This window comes from Pituophis catenifer, unplaced genomic scaffold (genome assembly GCF_029215685.1).
Source record: "Pituophis catenifer annectens isolate HBS135680 unplaced genomic scaffold, rPitCat1.0.hap2 SCAF_8, whole genome shotgun sequence".
NCBI lineage: Eukaryota > Metazoa > Chordata > Lepidosauria > Squamata > Colubridae > Pituophis > Pituophis catenifer.
Genome location: NW_027256888.1, coordinates 2058612 through 2071557, shown reverse-complemented (window position 1 = coordinate 2071557; position 12946 = coordinate 2058612). Strand labels below are relative to the sequence as shown.

Here is a 12946-nt window from a genome sequence, read left to right as displayed (position 1 = left end):
AACACTTTCAGTGAGTTGCTTAGCTGTGGCAAGTGAGGTCGTAAGATGGGGCAAAGCTCACTTAACAAATGTCTCGCCTAACAGCAGAACTTTTGGGCTCAGTGGCGGTCGTAAGTCCCGGGACTACTTGCAGGAGTGGATCCCAGAGTCAGCAAGCACTGGCAACTCAGCAGCTGGGGGTCTTGATACCTGAAAACAAGAGGAGACTAGACTGAAATAATGAGCATATTTTGTATTAAAAAATAGAAGAAAAATGACAATCATGAAAAGTAACCGGGTATCTAGGACTCCTATAATAATGCCTTGCCATCATTTAATTTGGATGGTGGAGGTAACACGACCAATACATTCAAAGTAGTAGCTCCAAGGGCTTGTAAATCTACTTCAGTGGTGTTCACTATAATATTTTAAAAATAATTAGAATGTTGAGAAGCCTGTCCCAAGCTAGGAAAATGTATTCATCTCAAATATAGCAGAATAAATATTTTTTTATTTACAACCTGGAAGAAATCCCAAAGGTGCTTTTTCCAGAGGCAACTGGACTCCCTTGTTTTCTCTTCGAAGACGTTTCGCTTCTTATCCCAGAAGCTTCTTCAATTCTGACTGAATAGTGGGGAATGGAAGGATTGATACTCCTTGCAGACAGCTGGTCATTTGCGTCCTTTTAGAGAGTCGTTGAGGCCACTCGGAGGTTTGATTGTATCTTCAGGGTCCAAGTGGCCTCAATGACCCTCTAAAAAGGATACAAATGATCAGCTGTCTACAGGGAGTATCAATCCTTCCATTCCCCACCATCCAGTCAGAACTGAAGAAGCTTCTTGGATGAGAAGCGAAACATCTCCAAAGAAAAACCAGAAAGTCCAGTTGCCTCTTGGAAAAAAATCACCGTTAGGACAATTCTGACCTGGATGATTGAGAATCTCCATGGACATTACGCTGGAAGAACCCCTGTAAACCTGTCAGTCTGCGGCCAACTCTCTGGGATTGCGCACTACTCCAAAGCCAACTCCATTTTAATTGCTACTTATCTCTGAATTAATTTGTGTGCCGTTCGTTTTGCATTTTGGCAGCTCGGAACTAGCATTGCTCACCAGCGATCTGCTTGTGTGTTTGTCCGTGTGTGTGTGTGTTTTTTTTTTTTTTTGCAGCTCCAGAAACCTTGATGAGAGCCTTAGAGCTTCTGAATTACTTAGCCGCTTTAAACGATGACGGAGATTTGACTGAACTGGGCTCCATGATGGCGGAGTTTCCCCTTGACCCGCAGCTGGCTAAAATGGTTATTGCAAGTTGCGACTACAACTGTTCTAATGAGATTCTATCTATTACTGCCATGCTGTCAGGTAATAGCAGGGACAGAGATGCCAATCAAAACCCAGCTCTCCAATTAGGGGAAGCTTGTAATATTCCTGCAACAGGACTACTTACGGTCTTTAAAAAAAAAAAAAAAAGCTTGATTTGTGCCGATCAGACGTACTCTGTAGTAGGCTTCACAGTGGAGTAAAAAAATTGCGTAAAAAGAAACCAGCGTTGAAGCTACAGAAGTCATTGTGTGTGGAAAAGGGAAGCCTAACTCGTCTCACGTCCAGAAAAAAAATTCCTTTTACCCATTAAGGATTGCAAAAATCGTAGGAAAAACACTTCTTATTCCTTAGAAACTGTAGTTCTTAAGCCCGTTTCTTGCTATACGAAAGTGAGCCATAGCAATAATAAGAACTGGCTTTTGTTTTCTGATAGCCTGCTTCACGACTAGTGCATTATAAAGATACGAGAGAGAATCCTCACAAGGTTACACAAAGTTGGAAAAAAAAAACATTCATTGTTTAAAGGGCATGTTGGAAGGAAAGGCGGCAGCCTTAACATGATTATCACTGCATACTATATTTTTTAAAAAACTAAAAGTAGAAGCCAATACGATTGGGGTGTGTTGAGGGTGGGGTGGGAAATTGGTTTGAACAACAATCTTTGGTTATCATGGATGGTCTTTCCTAGCTAGCAGTGCCCAGTTGGTTCCTAGAGCCTGACCATGTGAATTTTAATTTTTTAAAATATATATTAAAAGAGCTTATATGCCGTGCACTGCTTTGAAAGCTGGATTCCCAGGGAAGCTGCTATTTCAGACAGCCAAGCCCTAAACACCTGTTGATCACGGAGAATTAAACTGTGTATTTTGGGGAGTCCTGGCCTAAACCTTTAATTATCCCTTTCTGGAGAAAACCGGTTCAATACCAGGAAAAGCCAAGGGAAAATATGATGTGCTTAAAGCCTCCTTATCTAATTGAATATCATTTAAGTATTTGTGTGGGGCGATGGGGATATTACCAGTTAAGGAGTGCCAGAGGGGGATATATTTTTGGGGTGGGGTGGGGTCTCAAAATGTGCACGTTCGTAGTAGAGCATAAGATAAGGTGAAGGCTTTTTTTGGTGAGACAAGCCATCACGTTTATTGTTAGGGTATTCTTCCTTTTTGTTTTTTTCCTCTAAAAAAACTAACTACAATGTTTATTGCCGAATTTTGACACTTCAGACTCAGAGCAGCTGGGCAGGGCAGAATCTCATTGTCTTGAGTAAAATTGTCGCCTTATTTGCGGAGGTGGTGGTAGGTTGATACCTGCCTTTTCACGCCATCCTACTTATAGGAACTTGAATTCTTAAACGAAGTGGCTATGTGTTATTCCCTCTAATTGCATATGTGAGTATTTTGACTTTTAAAAAAAACAACAACCACCTTCTCAGTAAACTGGAAAATGTTTATACGCACATAACGTACATATGATGAATTTATGGTTCTTCAAACTAAGGATGTAGCATATAAATATACACACAGCGGAAAAGAAAATTGTGGAGTCTTTATCTCCTTGGACATAGTTGAAGAACAGTTGTCTCTACACTGGTTTCCAGAAAATGCCACTGACTTCTCCCCCCCACACTACACACTACACACACACTAGTAAACACAATCAGATTGAACCAAAAGAATACGAGAGCCATCTAATAACAGACTCAGAATATCGTCTTCCCAGAAGTAATCCATTAAATTGAGATCTTCACTGTGGGAAGAGTTGAGATGGCAATCTTGAAACGCTCTTAGGCCTAAACAATAGGTAGAAAAAGTGAAAGAGAAGCAATAATTTGCTGACCAAAACTCTTAAATTGAAATAATCCCATTTCCACCCCCTAAACTAAGAGCTTCCACTAAATGGTAATAACAAATTAGTACTGCTCTTCGTTATTCAATTTGCAGTATAAACAGGATTTATGGATGTACTTAGGTAGTTCTTGTGCTTCAATATTGATGGTTTTCGGTAGCCTTAGTTCCACACAATTTCATGTTTTCAGTTTCTGGATGTTGACTTCAATGGTTTTTTTTTGCAGAAACGTTGCTCTTGACACTTCCACTTCTTAAATTAAAAAAAAAAAAAAGGTGCTATAAGCAGTAGGCCTTTTGCAATATTGCTGTTGGCATATTGGCAAGTTGTTCATAGTCTTCAATTTCTGTACTTATTTTTGCAGCCTTTTCCCAGCGTTCCAAAAAAAGGCCAATGTAGAAATTGTGCAAATGATTAACATTTGAGACAAAACGTCAAGTGGAAATGTTCGAATTTGGGTTCGGATCAAGATCAAAATTTCAAGGCATTTGAGGGACAGTGTTTTTTTTTTAAAAACCTGTTCTCTGCAGGGGGATTAATTGTATTTAAACACCTATATAAAACTATATAAAATGGGGGATTTTAACAGGATCTCTACCGAAATGATCCGGTTTTTTCCTACGTAAAAGTCATTTAAAAACAAAAACAAAACAGACTTTCAAAGTTTTGAACGAATTGGGATTCGTTGTGGGATATTGACCTACTCTATACCATGAAAGTACGGTTCCTGTACCTTCCAAATGATAAGCGCAGGGCACTAGATCAAAGAGAAGGCTCTGTGTAAAGAGGTTGAGCCTCGTCTCAGTCCACAAATACATTTCTTAACCTCCGATAAAGCTGTTGGGCGTCGACCTTCCACCACTGCCGCTGCGATCCTAGCCCTGGGCCGCCACGGCCCCCCCCCCTCTTGTTCACCCGTGCTTTTGTCCACCAGTGCTGATAGCGATGCTTGCTGCCGGCGACGGAGCTACAATGCAATGCCTTAATCACCCTTTTTTTGTCAGTAGAGGGGATGTTTGCCTAAACGTTTTTAATGGGCTCATTTTCTCGAACGCCCTCCTTTCCCCCCCCAAAGGTTGCTCTTGACTCATGGATTATTTCCCTGGGGATGCTTGGTCTCCACAGCGTACGGCAGAGCTATCAGCATTCGGTTCCTTGCCATGGTCACACCCCTCTTCCAGGTTGATGGCCTTCAGGATAGACTCTTTATTTTATTTTTATTTTTTTATTATTTTTTTCCGTTTCGGATGCCTACTTCTAGTCCAAATAATCAGGCCTTCTGTAGCTCTGAAACCCCTCTTGTCTTGCAGATGTGGTTAGGTGTTGATGTCCCAAATCAAGGTAGTAGGCAGCCCAAGATGCAGTTGGAGGCCATCCTGCCCTGCCCTATGCTCTGTGAACTGACATAGCTAGGCCTTGTACCTCTGTCTGTGAATGCGTGACTCATCGATATGGGCGTTTGTGTTGGGCCCATACCAACCTTGTTTAGTCCCACAGTGTTTTGTTCGCCCCACGGAAGCCAAGAAAGCCGCAGACGAGGCCAAGATGAGATTCGCCCACATAGACGGAGATCATTTGACGTTGCTGAACGTCTACCACGCTTTCAAACAGAGTGAGTAGAAGTCCTCGGCGCCAGTTGGGTTGGCCGTCGGAATTCCAGCCGGAGGAATTGTTTCCCCCTGGAGCTGGCCGGCTGCCTTTCATAGCAATTTTCACGCACTTTTATGTCTCGGGTTTTTTTTCGTACGTGTTGTCTAGTTTTAGGTAGCTTATAACCAAGGTTCGAAGTTTGCACTTAACTTTTATTTGTGGTCTTGACTCTTAAGCTGTGCTGCTATATTTAGTTTTAAGACCACGACTACTCTGGTCCAGAAAAACACACACACCAAAAAACGTTCTTACTTATTATCAGGATTGGGAATCTGTAATGGAAATGGGGAAAATAACATCTTTAGAAATACCATTCAGGAAGAATGTTCCTAAGATATAGGTAAATGCTGGCTAAAAAGGAAAAGGCAGTCGTATTTGCAGATTAATATGGGAAAAAACCAATCAGAAAAGAGCTGCAAGGGACCTTAGAGGTCTTCTAGTCCAGCCCTCTGCTCAAGCAGGAGACCCTAGACCATTTCAGACAGGTGGCTGTCCAATCTCTTCTTAAAAACCTCCAGTGATGGAGCATCCACAACTTCTGGAGGCAACTTCTGTTCCACTGGTTGATTGTCCTCCCTGTTAGGAAGTTTCCCCTTAATTCCAGGTTGCTTCTCTCCTTGATGAGTTTCCATCCATGGTTTCTTGCCGTGCCTTCAAGAGCTTTGGAAAATAAGTTGACCCCCTCCTCTTTTTGGCAGCCCCTCAAATACTGGGAAAACTGCTATCATGTCCCCCCTAGTCCTTCTTTTCTCTAGACCCTAGAAACAATTCAGTCTGATTAAATGTATAGTTATATATTGCTGAATGGATTTTGCATTTGCATGCAATAAAATACTGATTAGTCACCAAAGGAAACTAGGTTATATAGATTCTTGATATTCTTATAAGAACATTGTTTTGGGGAGGGGGGAATTGACACCGGGTCTGTGAAGTCAACAGAACCCCCTGCTGTTTAGTTGGCTAAGCCTTGTGGGTCTTTACAGAATGCATAAGGCAGATTTTATTTTACATACCAACCCATAATCACTTCCTTCGGTTTACTTGATTCCCCCTTGTTGCTTCCTATTGTCCCGGCTTCCTTGGGGAAAAAAAAAGAAATTAAACAATTTGGGGTTTATTTCCTTGGTGCTGCAGCAAATGTCGCTTTTTATTTTTACTTTAAAAAAAAAAAAAAGAAAACGTATCACTGAAAAGATCGTAATTCAAGAGTTTAATTGGTTGACTTGATTTGGCCATCCGGCTGGTTTTCTGATTGTGTATTTGTTTTAATTCGGTATAAAATGCTCAGTTTTAGATGATTCATGCCTTTCTTTCTTTTCTTTTTTAAACGTTGCAGATCATGAATCGGTTCAGTGGTGCTATGACAACTTCATTAACTACAGGTCCTTGATGTCAGCGGACAACGTACGCCAACAGCTGTCACGAATCATGGACAGGTTTAATTTGCCGCGTAGAAGCACAGACTTCACAAGCAGGGACTATTACATCAATATACGAAAAGCGTTGGTTACCGGGTACTTCATGCAGGTATGTCCCCAAATTAAAGGAAGGAAGTCTCTGTATAATTTTCTGTTTCTTAAATCTTTTGTTGCTGTTAAATAGAGTCTTAAGTTACTGCTAATTTTACAGCATAAATTAATCTTGCTAATTTCAAGGCGGAAAGCAGAAATGGGCCTGGCCTATCCCATGTTTCCTCCTGAAGGGATACCTGAGAATGCAAACTCTGAAGAATTCTAGACGTCTTGGATTTGTAGCTCTGCTAGCTTTTGTTAGTCCCCTTAATGAAATATTTCTGATATGCATATGCTACCTACCTCTATTTACTGTATTTTTTTGGTCTATAAGACACTCTGGACCATAAGATGCACATTAGCTTTTGAGGAGGAAAACAAGAAAAAAAAATCAGCCTCTGCTTCCCAGCATCCATCTGGTATTCATCTACTGCCAGGGAATGCTGGAGCCTTTGCTGCTGAAGCAGCTGATTGGCGGTTGGATCAGCCTCCCAGAATACTGCCGATTATCTGTTCCAGATGGGGATTGCTGCCGCCGTTCGCTGCCATTCAGTGGTGGCAATCGCCAGTGGTGGTGATAGGCGGTGGCGATGATCTCCGCCGTCTAGAACAGCTGATCAATGGTATTCTGGGAGTCCGATCCAACCGTCAATCAGCTGCTCAGCAGCAAAGGCTCCAGCATTCACCGGTGGCGGCAAACGACGGCGGTGGTGACAGGTGGTGGCGGCATGTGCCGCCGCACCAACCCCCTCCCCCTGCCACAATATTTGCTCTATAAGACGCACAGACATTTCCACCCACTTTTGGGCGGGTGGGTGGGGGAGAGTGCATCTCATAGACCGAAAAATACGGTATTTATTTATTCAGCTTGCAGGGCTGCCCAGCTCACAGATGGTTTGCATACAATTTTGGAAGTTGTCATAGCTCCAAAGCTTGACAACCAAGGACCCTAGTCGACATACCTCAATAGATTTAATATTCTTGCCTAGCTCCATGGGATCAACCAGGTTCTTCAGTTCCTCACCAAAGACCGCTGGGTTGGAGGCGTCTACATTTTAGAAAAGGCGAGCAAGAGACGGCCCTGGTTCTGATCAGATATTTGATTGAAGAGACTCCCTTGCACGAAAACAGCTGCCCATGTCCAGAATTAAATTCAAACCGTGTAAAATGGAAAGTCCTTGCGGTCCAGCGAGGGTTAGAGACATAAGAAAGGATACTTGCACATCGTAGTGTTCTGGTTGGGGGGGAGGGGCAGGCAGAAAATCACATTCTCAGATTTTGGGTTTTCATTTCCTGCTGACAGATTTTCCTACCACCAGAGACTTCCAGGAGCAGAGAAATCATGCGTAAGTCTAACTGTGACTGCTGTTAATGCCTACCTTGGCTTGAGAGAGTGACCTGTCATCTCCTCCTCGTAGGTGGCACATTTGGAGCGGACGGGACATTATTTGACAGTGAAGGATAACCAGGTGGTGCAGCTGCATCCCTCAACAGTTCTCGATCACAAACCGGAATGGGTGCTTTACAATGAATTCGTTCTTACCACAAAGAACTACATTCGCACTTGTACAGACATCAAGCCAGAATGGTAAGCCTGTTTTGTCTTCAAAGCTGGGTTGTTGGTTTTTTTAACACAATCCCCAGTTGACAGGGAAGTGCCTACATTTGGGCGAAAGTCGTTGGCCTTTTTGTCTCCCGAGCACTAAAAGCCACGTTCTCTTTAAAACTCTAGGAGACTTGGAACAGGAATTAGATTTGCCTAATCGCAATTGTTTTTCCTTTTGATTCGAACACGTGGCGTTTGTGGGTAAAGCCACGGGGGAAGACGGGATCGCCTGAATAGCCGTAAAGAGAAATTGGGCTCCGTCTTCTCCGTAAGCAGAGAGAATAAATTTAAAACGCCAGCTGTTATTAATAGCAAAGTTTTAAAAGAACGTTGCTGTTTTCAGTAACGTTTGGGTTCTTTTGCGAAGCCGGATGCAGAAGCAGAAGAATTCAGGCTGAAGTCTTTAAAACGAGGGATCGTAACTGAAAATGTATTGTCTTCTTAGATAAGAATCATATTTTTGTTATTTGGAGCATGCATGCTGATGGCTCAAAGATTTTATGGGCATTTTCCTTCATAGCTACCCAATTTCCCAATCTTGTCTGATTTTTTTCTTCCTTTATTTCAAATGCTTTTAGGTCTTTTTTTTTTTAAAAAAAATATGAAATACATGCCACCAAGCAGCATTTTCTAATACTATCTTTATCTTTAAGAATACCTCTATGCAGACATGGAACGCGGGCTAATTTTCTAGCTAATGTGCCTGCTGTTGCCCATTCCTTCATGGCAGCCATCTTGTGACAGCACCCACAACAGAATTCCAAGCACAAGCCCAGCAGTTTGGCTGCTCTTGATTAACTTGGCTTTCTTGTGGGGGGGGGGGGGTTTCTTCTAAAAATACCCTTGCTAACTTTCTTTAGCCGGGAAATATCTTAGTAGCTTCTTTCTTCTACTTAGAGAGTAGCACCAAAGAGTTTGGATTATACCCAGGAGTGATAGTGGTGGGGATTTGAGTGCCCCCCCCCTTTCGTCTTCGTGTCTTTCTGGTTTTCCTTCACCTCTGAACTGTGCAAATCATCGTTTTCTTCTAGGGAAGAATTTAAAATCAAAATCCTGGAATTTATAATTTAAGCGAAGGAATTTATAATTTAATTTCAATTAGGTTCCAAAGGAGAAATATTGGATATATTAGATGATTAATTTACAGGGGATAGTCCTTGATTTACAACAGTTGGTTTAGTGATCATTCAGTTACGATGTCACTAAAAAAAAAGCGACTTATGACTATTTTTCACACTTATGACCACTGCAGCATCGTGATCGAAATCTAGATGCTTGGCAACTGATTCATATTTATGACGGTTGCAATTTCTTGGGGGGGGGTGGTCACACGACCCCTTTTTAGGACCTTTTGACAAGCAATGGGGCAGCCAGACTCACTTAACAAGTGTGTCACCAACTTAACCCCCGCAGTGATTCACTTAACAACGGTGGCAAGAAAGGTTGAAAAATGAGGCACTTAACTCCCTTAACAAAGGTTTCACGTAGGAAACATAAATTTTGGGCTCAGTTGTGGCCATAACTCGAGGACTACCTATATACTATAGAGATAATCTAGTAAATCATGGGATTTTATAGGAATGCTTTTTGAATTCTTTGGGTGGGATAGTAGAAACACAATAGCCTTGGTAGTACAGGGGTTTAAGGCACCCTGTTATTAAGCTGGTTATTAAAACCAGCTGCTTGCAATTACTGCAGGGTTCGAATCTCGCCAAGGCTCAAGGTTGCCTCAGCCTTCCATCCTTTCTAAGGTAGGTGAAATGAGGACCCAGTTGTGGGGGCAATAAGCTGACTTTGTATAAAATATACAAAAGGATGAAGGCTATTGCTGAGCACATTGTAAGCCGCCCTGAGTCTCCGGAGAAGGGCGGCATATAAATCAAATTAAAAAAAAAAAATTATCAACACAATAACAGCAGCAAGTAGTTTTCCTACACTACTGGTATATAATATAACTGAGGGGAGATAAAATAGGGGGAAGGAGTGTTTGTTTCTGTAAAGGCCATTTGATAAACTATGAAATCTAAACTGTAGTACCTGAGGGCAGGACAAGAAGCAATGGATAGAAACCAATCAAGGAAAGAAGCAACCCAGAACTAAGGAGAAATTTCCTGACGGTGAAAACAATTAACCAGTGGAACAGCTTGCCACCAGAAATTGTAAATGCTCCAACACTGGAAGTTTTTAAGAAGAGATTGGACAAAGATTTGTCCAGAATGATATAGGGTCTCCTGCTTGGGGAATGGGGTTGGACTAGAAGACCTCCAAGGCCCCTTCCAGCTCTATTATGATTATTGATTAACCTAACTACCTGCCCCTAATTCATGAGGAAGCAACCAACAGTAGCATATTTGTCATAGGGCTTCATTTGCTTCTGCTTCTATCTGCTCTTTTACCCATCACCATGTAAAAGAAAGCATCTTTTCATGCCTACTAATATTGCACAAACATATTTGGCCAGTGAATTAGTCAAAAGTTCTTTGAAATCCCAACTAGAATTTTGAGCTCGTTGGATTCCACCAAACCATCCTTTTATTTTTTATATTTAGTTTGTTATTTGGTATTCTGTAGGAATCGTTAACCTTTGGTTTAACTTCTACCACTTGAATATTAGCTTTCCAGTTGAACGCATAAAAAATATGTGTCTTTGCATCACATAGGAGGAATCAAAACTCCCTGGATTATCTGGTTACCCTTTACTACGAGACATTCCTACTACTAGCCAAGCCATTGCTATGTGGCTGTGTTACATTCGACTGTTTTGTGTACGTGACAGACTCTTCCCTTTCTTTGGCAGGTTGGTGAAAATTGCTCCCCAATATTATGACATGAGTAACTTCCCACAATGCGAAGCAAAGAGGCAGCTGGACCGCATCATCGCCAAACTCCAGTCCAAGGAATACTCGCAATACTGATAATTTGCCTTTTTTTTTTTTTTTTTTTTTTGAGTCGAACTTGTTCAGAGAAACAGCTGAAAACGACAAACGGAGTTTCCTCAGTTCCAGGTTGTGCTCTTTTGCCTTTATTCGGGAGCTTTTTAATTTTCCTTTACAGTAAATATTCCATTTTGATTTCATACATTAAAAAAAAAAATGTATGCCTCTTTTTATTGTGTTCACACTGTAACTCATAACGACGGGGGCAAACGCTGATCAATGTTTTGCAGTTTATTAAAAGTAGTTTTCTCTCTCTCTCTATAACAATGTTGTAAGCATTTCTTTAGAAATGGTTGAAAAAATGCTTCTGAAATGTGATTTATCGACCATGGCATGCATGATCGTTGTAATTGTTGACATTCCTTTTAGAAGTTGTGAAATGTTACAACGTGCTTATGTAGACGCGACCTTCAGCTTCACTACAGAAGTGTACTGACTTCAATAAAGTCTATTTATACTAAAATCTTGGCAGTTTATTGCTTCTGCTCCCTTAATCGAGAAGTAACCATGGGCTAAGTTAACCTGATGTCTTAATTGGATTGCCTGCAGCATTTCTGCTTATGTGTTCAGATGTTTGGATAATGTTGGGTAAAGATTAGACCGGCGTGGTGAATTAATGCTTATTCAGGACTGTATTATAGGCATCGCATCACGATTATTTGAAAAAGAATAGATTCCCATCTTCATGTATATTGAATGGAGAAACCTTCTACAGCCGAGAAAATGCATGTTTTAAATCCATTGTAAGAAAGTATTTTTATTTTAGCTCTCATCACGGAAAGCTCTACCTGGTGTATCTAGGTTTAATCGAACAGTTTAAACCTACTGCTTAATAATACCAGAAGAATCCCATTCGTTCACTTATGCCAAGCCTTATACAGGTTAATTCTCGATTTACAACAGTTCGTTTAGTGACCATTCAAAGTTACTGCGGCACTGAGAATTGTGACTTACGACCGTTTTTCACGGTTAATGATCTTTGAAGCATCCCCATGGTCACGCGAAAATTCAAAATTCAGCAACTGACTCATATTCATGATGGTCGCTGTGTCCTGGGCTCACGTGATCCCCTTCTGAGAAGCAAAGTCCATGGGGAAGCCAGATTCACTAAACAACTATGGCGAGAAAAGTCGTAAAGGGGGGGGGGCAAAGCTCGCTTAACAAATGTCTCAACAACAGAAACTTTGGGCTCCATTGTGGTCATAGGTCAAGGACTACCTGCATAGTCTTTATCCAGCAATTAATTTTGGGGCCCTTGAGATGTCATATACCTTACTGAATTTTGCAACAGAAAAAACTGCCTGAGAGTTTTTGTGTATTTGCTTTGCCAAAGGGCTTTTTCCCTTTTCTATTTTCAAATGAGACCGGTTTGGATAGATATTGTTTATTTCCATTATTTTATAGACAAAAGATAGCGACACTAGGTTGTGTTTCTTTTAGAGGTGAATTTTGCCTGTGCTGGTTTACCATTGAAAATTATCTTGCTCAGAAATAACAAAACATTTTAGGCATTTGCTCTCATTAGACTTCATGCTAGAAAAAATACTTTTCTGTGTGCTTCAACCACATTTTTGGCAAATCACATTTTTTCAGCTGAATGGATAATTTCTCACTTTATACTGATACATACTTTATTATTTTCCACAGAAACGTAAACCACTCTCAGTATCAATATTCATGTAGTCTGAAGTGCCACAACTTTTTAAGTTTTAAGAAAACAATAATAACAATAACAAAACCAGCCTTTGGATATTAAACGTTTGGGGCAGAGTATTTTCTGGCATGTTAAAATCTCTTGCCAAAATTAATACATTTACCCTAGTTATTTTTAGATAGTTGTCACAAAGCTTAATGAGGAAGGCTTAATGGAATTGTATAGAGGACTATCTTAGTCAGCAACTATGACCTAAAAAAAATCTTTGCCAGTGTTGGAAATTGTTTTGTAGAAAAGAAAAATAAATAAAGTATCAAGAAAAAGGATTCAACCCCTATTTTTCTGATTACCAAACAGCTAGTCCTTGTTTAGCGACAGTTTGCAAAAAGTGATGATGATGAAAAAGTAACTTGACCCCAAGCCCTTCTGTGTACAGCCTTTGC

The 12946-nt window shown here is 40.9% G+C and overlaps 1 protein-coding gene across 1 annotated transcript in view; it reads left to right on the top strand.

Moving 5' to 3' along the window:
• Positions 1-11312, top strand: part of DHX15 (DEAH-box helicase 15) — a 37859-nt gene extending 26547 nt beyond the window's left edge. The window contains exons 10-14 of the mRNA XM_070949082.1: positions 1149-1340; positions 4636-4758; positions 6133-6323; positions 7726-7895; positions 10711-11312. Coding sequence (XP_070805183.1) covers positions 1149-1340; positions 4636-4758; positions 6133-6323; positions 7726-7895; positions 10711-10828 — 794 coding nt within the window. The 3' untranslated portion in view covers positions 10829-11312. The remainder of the gene's footprint in view (positions 1-1148; positions 1341-4635; positions 4759-6132; positions 6324-7725; positions 7896-10710) is intronic.
• Positions 11313-12946: the final 1634 nt, after the last annotated feature.